The following is a 12380-nucleotide window of genomic DNA, read 5'->3' on the forward strand; positions in this document are numbered from 1 at the left end:
TGAGATATCTTCAGAGATTGTTATAGATCTGAAGGAATGTATAACACAGAGACTGATATTGTTATTATAGTTAAGACATATCCCTCCATTTAGTGCTCATTAATAATTTATTTTACAAGTTCACTGAAATGATCTACTCTATCTAAATGTCTATTAAGTTCCCCTCCTTGTAGATTGTAAGCTCTCACAAGCAGGGTCCTCTAATCCTTTTGTATGACATTGTATTGTCATTTTACTGTCTCCCCATATGTTGTAAAACACTGTTGGCGCAATATAAATCCTGTATAATAATAATAATGATAAGTATGTGCAACAAATCTTCAGAAATTCATTTATTCTGCTTTTAAAAATTTCACTCAAGTGTTTGCGCAAACACATTTGTGTACCTTAATGTCTGCAATTAATTTACAGAGCTTGTATCAACTAGGGAGGAGCTCCTCTGAACATGGAAGGAAGCTCCTTCTGCTACCTCCTAGTCATATGCGGCCGGGGAATTCTCCGCCTGCAGCTACGCATAAGCAAAGGGGTGGAATGCTGTGACGTTATTGACCTTATGGCTATATTTGGTCAATGACATTGACCTAACATAGCCACGTGGCCATAAAGGTCATTGATGTCAGAACTAGCATCCTGCTCCTTTGTTTATGTAACGCTGCAGGGCACGACCCTGAGCTCATTCCTAGTATCAACCAATCAGTAATTATCATTCACTTGTATAGCGCAGATTATGAAGGTTTTAATGTAAATTCAGTGTTTTTGTATTGATGGATCTATTGTATTTCTTTATTTAATACTTTCAAATTTTGCAGAGCTTTATTGAATACGTGAGACACACACACAGACACACACCATTAGAGTTTTGGATTGCGGCAGGAGCATGGTGCTGCCGGAGGAAACACCCTCAAACACAGAACCGTACCAAGAGTCATAAGGGTGTATTAATAAAAAAAATTGCAGAGCCATTCGTCCTGAGAAACTGCATGTACATTTGTTCTGTGTGAATGGGGAAAGCAAAATATTAGTATATTTTATTTCCTGGTCACATGTATTTCATTCATGAGATTAGAGAGAATCATAAAAATTAGGGCTGCAGCTAACGATTTATTTTTTTTATAATCGATTAGTTAGCTAAAAAAATTATACCATCTTTTATTTTAAATAAAATACACAAATGCAGTGTTACAAACATAAAGTTTACTTCAGAACAAAACAGCATGCACAATTTTTGGCAATCGCACTGAACTGGAACACACGACATTGCGCTACCACGCGCTCCAAATGCAGTCCAATCCAATCTTTGTGTAATCAAAAGTCCATTTATTGAAAAACAATTGCCATTCAAATAGCATTTAAATGGCAATTGTTTTTCAATAAATTGACTTTTGTTGATTACACAAAGGTTATGGTGTGCTGGTGACATCCTTTGAAAACTACATGTATATCACGGCGGCATCCATGGTCACTATGAGCACCCACCTGCATCCTGCAGGTCATCAATTCCGTTAAGAAGTGCAGCAATACATCTTTTGTCTCACTGAGGGGAGGAGGCGTGTTTGGGGTGCCATTCAAATGGTACCCCAAATGAATGGCACCGCAACGCACCTCCCGTAGCAGAATTTGTCAGGCTGAAACTGAAAATGACTTTTTTCCCACCTTTTTTATAATTTTTTAAATAATTGTATTTATTATATTAAACATTTGAATTAGTTTAATGGATTTAAAATAATCTAAATTGAAAAACTCCATACCAATATATTAAAATAACCAAACTTTTATTTAAAATAACACACCAAAATTGGTCAAAAAATAAAATTATATTAAAAAAAATATATATAGATAGATAGATAGATAGATAGATAGATAGATAGATAGATAGATAGATAGATAGATCGACAGATACACTATATTGCCAAAAGTATTGGGACGGCTGCCTTTACAAGCACATGAACTTTAATAGCATCCCAGTCTTAGTCCGTAAGGTTCAATATTGAGTTGGCCCACCCTTTGCAGCTGTAACAGCTTCAACTCTTCTGGGAAGGCGTCCACAAGGTTTAGGAGTGTGTCTATGGGAATGTTAGACCATTCTTCTAGAAGCTCATTTGTGAGGTCAGGTACTGATGTTGGACGAGAAGGCCTGGTTCATAGTCTCCGCTCTAATTCATCCCAAAGGTGTTCTATTGGATTGAGGTCAGGACTCTGTGCAGGCCAGTCAAGTTCCTCCACCCCAAACTCACTCATCCATGTCTTTATGGACCTTGCTTTGGGCACTGGTCCGCAGTCATGTTGTAACAGGAGGGGGGGAACCCACACTGTTCCCACAAAGTTGGGAGCATGAAATTGTCGAAAATGTCTTGGTATGCTGATGTCTTAAGAGTTCCCTTCGCTGGAACTAAGGGGCCAACCCCAACCCCTGAAAAACAACCCCACACCATAATCCCCCTTCCACCAAACGTTACACTTGGCACAATGCAGTCAGGCAAGTATCATTCTCCTGGCAACCGCCAAACCTAGACACGTCCATCAGATTGCCAGATGGAGAAGCGTGATTCATCACTCCAGCGAACACGTCTCCACTTCTCTAGAGTCCAGTGGCGGCTTGCTTTACACCACTACATCCGATGCTTTGCATTGCACTTGGTGATGTAAAGCTTGGATGCAGCTGCTCGGCCATGGGAACCCATTCCATGAAGCTCTCTACGCACTGTTGTTGTGACAATCTGAAGGCCACACAAAGTTTGGGGGTCTGTAGCTATTGACTGTGCAGACAGTTGGCGACTTTTGCGCACTGTTCACTTCAGCATCCGCTGACCACGCTCTGTCATTTTACGTGGCCTACCACTTCGTGGCTGAGTTGCTGTTGTTCCCAGTTGCTTCCAGTTTGTTATAATACCACTAACAGTTGACCATGGAATCCAATGATTTGGAGGGGTGTCCCAATACTTTTGGCAATATAGTGTATATAAAAGCCTGGTCATCAGTCTGGCACATGCAGCAATACCGACATGTATAGCACAATCGTCATTTTTGTACGTAGGTGCACCCAACTTGTGTTTCCATTCCCATGTGGCATTCGTGGGGGGTGCGGGACTTTTTATTGTATTTTTTAATGTATTTTATTTAACTTTTTTTTGTTAACTTCATTGCTATCACAAGCCCCCTATGTGATAGCACATTGGAGATGACAGGTTCTCTTTAAGGTGACATTAGACCCCCTAGGGTCACCTTTCCACTTCAAAGGAGCTATTCAAGCAGTCATGGCTTGAATACTTTAAGCCAGGGAATGTAATCAGCAGCAGGCAGTGGGTGTGTGCAATAGCCAGTCAGCTATTGGCTGTTGCAATTTAATATAGCCTTAATATAGGCTGAACAGAGTTGCGGCAGCTGAGGGGGTGGCTGACCTGAATCAACTAATCAGAATCAACTAATCGATAACCAATTTATCGATTAGTTGTTGCAGCCCTAATACAAAAACTGCATTATTAAGATCATGGGTAATATGTATTTATTTCCTATGACCCTCAGCTCCATCTACATGCAGTTTTGCCGGATAAATGACTTTGCAAATTTTTTTATGCTTACGTCCCTCCTTGTATATATTTATTTGTATGGAAAATGTTAGAGTTTTTACTAAGATTTATATTTATTAGATGATATTCTGTTCCCTGTAAGGCAGACTGTTGAATCGTTTATACATAAAGTGATAGAATTAATGAATGTTTCTAGTGACTGGGAGCAGTAAATATGAAATTTTCTTTCCCTTGACATTTTCAGTGCTTTGTTCCATAGAATGTGCTGCCATCTGCTGTTTTCTATGGTTCAGGCATGATTCCTAAATTTTGTGAAATGGAATAACTCCTTGATATCTATTTATAGCTAAATGCCATGGCAAACAGAGCAGCGGGGAAGGGCTATGAGAATGAAGACAATTATTCAGACATCAAGTTTCAGTTTATTGGCATTGAGAACATTCATGTGATGAGGAACAGTCTCCAGAAGATGCTGGAAGGTAAATCAATCTGCACATTGCCTTATTTTTTTTAACAATATCCTTATTTTAGATGAAGTCCTCTATACAGTTGTAATAAACTGATAAAAATTGGACATATCAGCATATGCATGTGAAATGACAATTACTTGCATTTACGGCAGTGTGCAGAGCATTCCATATCCATTGCTTGACAAACCATATAACTGAATGTGTTATGTACATTGTCTGCAAGCACACACTATTATAGGACACTCTTATGTGACACATCATAGAACATTAGATGAGGTTTGGGATCACTGCTATCATGGGGTCGGCGTGGATCCAGACAGGTTGCAGAGAATTGGTGGGAGCAACTGTCCTGATTCATGTGGTGGCATTGCCCCACAGGTACAGGACACTGCTATCCCTAGGGCTTTGCATGGTGCTCCTTTTATAACATAGCTGCTGCAATGTTGTGGTCTGCAGCCCCTGTCTGTAAAAGTACCAGCCATTTGGGTACCACATGCATGAGGAAACAATAACTCTGCCGCAAAGAGCTTGGTGGGAGCAGACGTTCAATGAGACAAGTCAGCAGCAAAAGGCCTGCTCTCCTAGTTCCCTATTTTCCGCATCTCCCCTCTACAACATTCTCCATCTGTGAAGGAAGGATGCAGGACAAGGCACACCGCTGGAGCTCATATATATTTTTTTATAGTGCTGAGATATAGACCTGTCCCAGAGAAAAACAACTAAAGCTGCTGCCGTATAGAGAATCTTTAGTGATCTAATTTTGAATCACTGAGGGGCATTCAGCATGAATAAAGCAGATTCGATTTTGAAGTGAACCTGATTTTTGCCTATACAGGGCACAAAAACAGGCTCACGTATATATTGTATGCTGCCCCCCCCCCTGCACACACACACTGCCAGCCTATTTACCTGCCAGAACAATGGGAACAACCCCATTGTAAACTGCAAGTCACTCTGCTTGGAGATTACAGTATTTTTCTCCCATTACCACAGCTTTTTTCAAACAGGGTTGCTCCTGAGTTTACTAGGGGTTCCTTGAGCAATGAGCATTTTCTGCTATTTCTGACTCTCAGATGAGTAACCACTGGCATCAGTGGTTGTTTTTAGCTCTCGGTAAGGGGGGCATTCTTTCCATTGACTATTAATGTACAGAGCATTCTTCCCACTGACCACCAATGTAAGGGACATTCTTTTCACTGACTACCAATGTAAGAAGCATTCTTTCCTCTGAGTATTAATGTATGACCACCAGTGTAGGGTGGACTTTTCCCAATAACCACCAGTCTAAGAGGACCCTTCTACACTTACCCATTGTAAGGGGCATTTCACTGGCCACCGGTGTACAGTGCAATTCACTAGCCAACAGTGTAAGATGGCATTTTTCTACTGATCACCAAGGTAAGGGAGCACTACACTGACCACAAGTGTAAAGGGGACATTTCACTGACCACCAGTGTACAGGAGCATTTTACTGACCAACAGTGTAAGGAGTACCAAACTGACCACCAGCCTCTTTTTTTTACCTGATAGACCCTGTTGGGTAGATTTATGCTGGCCATACACTACACGAATATCAGTCAAGTTCTGTTGACTCTGCCAAAATGTAGGGTGTGTTTGGCCCCCGTCAGCACCCTTCCATTCTACAAAACTCGATTTTTCAATCAAAGGAGCCAGTCCGAATGTTCCTGGCTAAACTGTGACTGCGTCCAATCAAATGCAGTCACTGTTCAAATATTCTGACAGAGGCACACCCAGCAATGTCAGAATACAATAGCCCAGAAGGGCATGGGGCGGATTCTCCTATCCAAACTGTTTAGCATGAATGGGGGAATCAAGCGTTTTAAATAAAAAGTGTATGGCCTGCTTAACAATGAGTCTAGATACTATGCTCTCATTCTGATCCTGGCATCAGTACCTAGTGAGTCAATGAAATGGAAATGGCATGCATCCAGTAAAGGCAGAACTCCTGACCCACATGCTTGTTCAAGATAGTTACCTGGAATTGGAAACCCCTATAGATTTTAGGTTCATTGTTGAAGGACTCCACATTGTATGTGCCAATCCTCAACCTGTCACAGCACAGTAACTCCAGCCTTATTTGATATGGTAATCCGGTTAATACTAGTGGTAGTTTTCATATGGTGCACATACACATCACTTTTTTGCATTATGGTAGATTGTCGTATCCATAGTGCTATCTTGATGGACCTATTTCTTTGAGTCTCATTCCAGAGCATTGTTTGTGATTGCTGTATGTTGCAGGTCTGAGCCATTACTATGCACTGCCTAGCTGTCTCCAGGCTAGTAGGAAATGTGATAAGTTCAGGTAACCAGATCCAGGGGCACGGTGACACCAGCAGGACTGTGGTACTAATTTTAGAACACGTGCGTCACTAACCTTTGGTGTGTTAGATAAACAAGTCACATTAGTTCACTTATATTTTGCATCTCAAGTCTAATCGCAGATAGTACATGAATGAAATACCTTCATGATGGGTGTACTTGCTAGATGTTCAAACTTTTTCAAACACATCATAGTCATCATACATTGGTATATAACTGCCTGAGATACAAAGTTTTCTTTCATTGGTGACAATGCATAAAAAGTGTCTGTAGACATGAGATGACCATTATTCAATTCTGCAGATGCTAGTTGCCTGGCTGTCATGGTGGCCCTCTGGTTTCTATATTTGGAATCACTGACCTGGAACAGGTATATATCCAAGGACTTCTGACAACCTTGATCTGCATAACTGTTAAAGGTTAGTGATTCAGAAAGTATTAAAGCCAGAAAGAAAGATAGCCAGGCGGACAAAAGTAGCAGCCTTTTTCTTAGGAGAGATTGATTTGAAATCAAGGGGACAGAGTGATGATCTATGTGTAGTCACAGGCCTCCGGAGACCTCTCTCACCTCTTCTCCTTGCTGCTCCCTGTGTAGTAGTTAGACATTGTTTACAGCGGCGGTAAAGGGTTGGTAAAAACAGTCGGTTGATCCACGTTTTTACCACCTACATAAAACCTAACATGGCTGCCTTTCAGGTTTGTACACATGCTGCAATAGCATTGCCTTGCTTCCCCAGCTGCTTTTTTTATACAGCATTTCCAGTTTAGCAGGCGGTGCCACTTGCCGAACGTGACCAGTGCAATCAGTGTGAAGTGCGTGCCAACCACTCGCTATTGCAATGCAAAGTCCCCCTTGGGATCCCCCAAAAAAGTATAACAAAACAGAAATTCAGGAAGCTGCAATGTTACTTCCTGAACGCCTGTAGACTTGCTGTCAACTACCCTCTGAAAATCCACTGCGGATTTCCTTTACAGAGGTCTGTAAACTCTACCGCATCTGTGAACTTAGCCTTAAAGCGAGAAAAGTATAGGGCCACCATTACTGGGCCTCTTTTGAAAATGCTAGTTGGCTGGCTGTGTTTGCCATCAGTACAGCCAAGCCTGCTGAAATCAAGTGTAAGAATAGCGTCAGAACTCTTTATTTCTCCATACTTATTCCAGGTCAGAGACCCAGAAAGCATTGAAGCTAAGCATCTGCATGACAGCCAGGGGCATAACATTCTTCAGCAATGGCGGTCCCTATAATTTTCTCATGACAAAGTCACTTTCAGGCAGTTTGCTTTGCACATAATTGGTGCATGCAGGTATATGGCTTCCTCTCATAGTGATGAGAGAAATATTCTGGAATAAGTGTATTTGAGATTTATTCTGATTGGCTAAAAGTCACCTAACACTAATATTCATCTAACACTAAGAAAAACTTACCCTTTTGCATGGTCCCATAAAGTGTCTCTTCTTGCTGGTCGCCAAACGGTCATGTTGCCAACCCTCTTGCCAATGTCTTCATGTATTATTATTATTATTATTATTATTATTATACAGGATTTATATAGCGCCAATAGTTGGCACAGCGCTTTACAATATAAGGAAGACATTACAGTCACAATACAATTTAAGACAAGATGGTAAGGAGGGCCCTGCCCGTGAGGGCTTACATAACACAGAACCAGCAGCCACTGCTGGCCATGTACACGATGATATTGATGTGCCCACCCACATTCCGGGGCTAGAGGAAAGAGGAGCCATAATATTCTGTTAGATCATTCTCTTTACAAAATGAGCCTTATATTCTGCATAAGATGTTGGGGGCGGGGGTGTTAAACCTATTTAGTTGTATGTCTGGAGTTCCATTTTAATTCAAGCCCATTGTAATCCATTAAAAGTGACACTTCTAGATGTTAGCATATTGATATATGGAAAGTATTAGTAAAATTGTATTTATAATACAGAATGATATTTATATAGCAGTACCTTAATGATGAGTTCAGCATAGGGAACGCCATATATATGTTGCAATACAATCATACAGTTTGTGTACAATCAACTTATATTTATCAAATCTATGTAATATGAGGACCTACCTAAACTTACCAATCTGTCTGTATCCAATCAGGCAGGCCCTTGTATTGCATAGTTGTTGGTAGGAGATATAATAATAATATAATATAGGTATATTAATAATATAGGTTGGTAGGAGATATAATCAGATTGTAGGGTGTATGGTAAGCTTTAAACGTGATGACATCTACTTTTCCTCCCACCAGCTCTGTCCATAGTAATTTCCTTTCCCTACGCTGCATGCAGCCACTGAGCTCTGTATAGTGTTATTTCAGTTCTGTGAAATGTCAGATATTTGCACTCCTTTTTTCTTAATGTCCTAGAAAGAAGTGAACGATCAGCAGGAGGTCAAATCATGAATCATCGTTTCATTTTTATTTCCATACTTCCGGTCTTTTCACAGCTTGATGCTTTTCCCTCAGATAGTTTTGTGCGGAAGCTTTATATTTAGCTTGTCACAGTTATGTATTGTTACTTTTGTTATGTTCTGTGAATATTTTGTGCCTCCTAATATAATTATTCGACAGAAATGTTCTGCATCTAAAAATATTCTAAAGATAATGTACAATAATATTTGTTGTACCTGGAATTTACTGATCGGGACTTCCTGCTTCCTGGCCGATTGTGTTTTGACCTTGTGTGACTACAAAGTTGAGTGCTTTGGGTTCAGCTTATTTGACCTTCGGGGTGTTCCTGACTAGATCGGAATAATACATCATTTCAATATAGGAGTAGGTCAGATGGCTCACACTGAGTTTACTTCTCTTTATTAAATAAAAGAAAAAGGTCATTTCCAAGCTGAAAGTATGCTCAGTGTATTCACAAGGAAATTATAAGAACAAAAATGGAAAGCACAGACCTGTACCTATGTTCCTCTGACTGACACCTTTCTTGTATGACTCATGAATATATACCGTAGGTGCATCAGTGCTCTTGGTTTAGTCTCTATTAATGTCCCCAGTGAATATTTCTTCTTGCAGTGACAGTGTGGCTTTATCACTTCTTGTATTACAACATTTATTTCTCACTGAGTACTCTGGATATATAGATTGATAGATAGATTGATAGATAGAGAGAGAGAGATAGATAGATAGATAGATAGATAGATAGATAGATAGATAGATAGATAGATAGATAGAGAAAGAGATAGATAGATAGATAGATAGATAGATAGATAGATAGATAGATAGATAGATAGATAGATAGATACATTGTAGATAGATAGATAGTTGATAGATGGATAGTTGATAGATAGATAGATAGATAGATAGATAGATAGATAGATAGATAGATAGATAGATCCTATGTACATTCTGCCCGCCATATACTCTCCACCTTCCTTTACAGCACATGCTGCCTGCTGTCATACCCTCCATACATTTTTCCAGCACATACTGCCCACTGTCATAACCTCCATACTCTTTTCCAGCACATACTGCCTGCTGTCATACCCTCCATACTCTTTTCCAGGACATACTGTCCACTGTCGTATTCTCCATACACTTTTCCAGTATATACTGCCCACTGTCATACCCTCCATACTCTTTCCAAGCACATACTGCCTGCTGTCATACCCTCCATACTCTTTTTCAGTGCATACTGCCCACTGTCATACCCTCCATACTCTTTCCAAGCACATACTGCCTGCTGTCATACCCTCCATACTCTTTTTCAGTGCATACTGCCCACTGTCATACCCTCCATACTCCTTTTCTGTGCATACTGCCCACTGTCATACCCTCCATACTCTTTTTCTGTGCATACTGCCCACTGTCATACCCCCCATACTCTTTTTCAGTGCATACTGCCCACTGTCATACCCCCCATACTCTTTTTCAGTGCATACTGCCCACTGTCATACCCTCCATGCTCTTTTTCAGTGCATACTGCTCACTGTCATACCCTCCATACCCTTTTTCAGTGCATACTGCCCACTGTCATGCCCTCCATACTCTTTTCTAGCACGTATTGGCCGATGTTCTACCCTCCATACTCTTTTCCAGCACATACTGATTGCTATCATATCCTTTGCACTCCGCTCCTGCACATGCTGCTAGCTGTACATATTGTATACTGAGACAGTTCTATAATATTGTTTGTCTGCATAACCTTGCCTGTTCAGGAATGGGCACACTTTTGTAAGTAATCATAAAACTACACATGGCCTTGTGATGCCTTTTCACATACAAACAAGATTTGTTGGTAAAAATTGAGCTTGATTTGTATTGCATATCTTTTATTACCCATTAGTGGGAAAACTGAAAACTTTAAATATGCCATTGAAATAGAAGACAATGCGTGTTTTCTTTCTATTCATTTTATTTTGCCATAATTTCCTATTAGTATATCCTTGTTTCATAGAAATCCGGATAGACAAATGTAAGGTTATTTATTTTAAGCTAGTGAATTGTCTGCGTCAATTCAAAGCCTTTTTACCTTAACCTGTCCTTAAAAAAGGTGACCACACAGCAGGAGGGGGTGCTTGCCATTTCCATTTAACCTAAATCTCTTTCAGATGTCGGCTTCTCACAGCTTGACGCTTCCTTTTTGGATATGTTGTGCAGAAGCTTTACGTATAATACGTCACAGTTATACATTGTCATTTCCATGTTTCTGTCTGTAATTGTTTCATTCCCAGAGACCACTACATCCTTATTATCAATTCTTAGTAAAAGCGCCAGGAGTGTTCTAGATCCAAGATTATTCTAAGAAAATGACTCGGTCCTTTTTAAAGGAGACATCCGGATCTGAGAAACACTGGGCAGTGACCTCATTTACTATCATGTGATCACTAGGTGGCAGTATTTGATATACTCTACTGTATGTAGGTTACTTCTACACATTGGGTCTGGTATTGGTGTTAGTTTATACACTGCCTTCTGATTTCCACCTATTTAACCCATGGAAGGCAAGTAGAATCTTGCAAGGCTGTATTAGGTAAAGGTAATATAAAATATGGTCTGCGGCCACAGGAACTTTTACAGTGTTCCCTCTTTATGAAGTATTATCTTTTTTTTATTGTAGTAGGTGGGCAGAGACCCGTTTACACATTCACTGGAACAGGAGGAACATATGCGGCAGATCGGTGGCACTCCAAATCTCACCAAATTACCCCATTTCTTCACTTGAGATACACAAGGTCAAGGTAAAAAAAAAATTGACTAATGCTAAAGTGAACCAGGACCTTATGTTCCCCCTGTTCTAGTGAATATGTAAACAGGTCCCTGCCCACCTACCAAACTGTCTTGGTGGGCTTTTGAAGGCATTAACTTTAGACCCCATACCTATTGTGAATTGAGGTAATGCCTTCAAAAGCCCACCAAGACAGCAGGGCCGTTAACCTAAACTAAAGGCTTTTTTTTAGATTAGGATAGAATGATGACAGAATAGAACCACTGACAGTTTTTTTTATTGTGATCTGTTAGAGAGATTTGCTCTCTCTAATTTTCCTGATCCCCAAAGCAGCTCATATGATGTATGTATGTACAGGGCTCAAAATCTCAATTCCTGAGCTACTAGCCAGGCCTCAAGAGTTACTAGCCACCAGTTGCCCCACCTAACCCTTACCCTGCCCCGGCCTTAACTCCGGCCCTAAACACACCCTCTTAAATAATCTTATGATAATTCTTATCTTAGGATAGTTGCCGCTTGTAAACGGCAAATTAGGGATTCCTGCTGCAGGAAAACGCAAGTTCCTGATGCAGGAATCCCTAATCACACCTGAAATATACTGTAGGTGTGAATGTGGCCTAATATACACATACAATTTGAATGACCTTACAAGCATCGCACAACGAAAGGTGTATGGGCAGCTTAAAACACAATAATACACTTCTCAACATTACCCCCCCCCCCCCGCACAAATATAATAATAAAGTTCTCCCCGCACACAAAAAATAATACACTCCCCCCGTTATAAGTCTCCCCACACACATAACATAATGTACTCCCCCTTATTAACCTCCCCCCACACACATAAAAT

General features: G+C 40.4%; 1 protein-coding gene across 1 annotated transcript in view; it reads left to right on the top strand.

Moving 5' to 3' along the window:
- Positions 1-12380, top strand: part of MTMR7 (myotubularin related protein 7) — a 32187-nt gene that overhangs the window by 16768 nt on the left and 3039 nt on the right. The window contains exon 7 of the mRNA XM_018554811.1: positions 3874-4006. Within this exon, the coding sequence (XP_018410313.1) occupies positions 3874-4006 (133 nt within the window). The remainder of the gene's footprint in view (positions 1-3873; positions 4007-12380) is intronic.

The sequence above is a fragment of the Nanorana parkeri genome, unplaced genomic scaffold (assembly GCF_000935625.1).
Source record: "Nanorana parkeri isolate BGI_ZX_2015 unplaced genomic scaffold, ASM93562v1 scaffold174, whole genome shotgun sequence".
Taxonomy (NCBI): Eukaryota; Metazoa; Chordata; class Amphibia; order Anura; family Dicroglossidae; genus Nanorana; species Nanorana parkeri.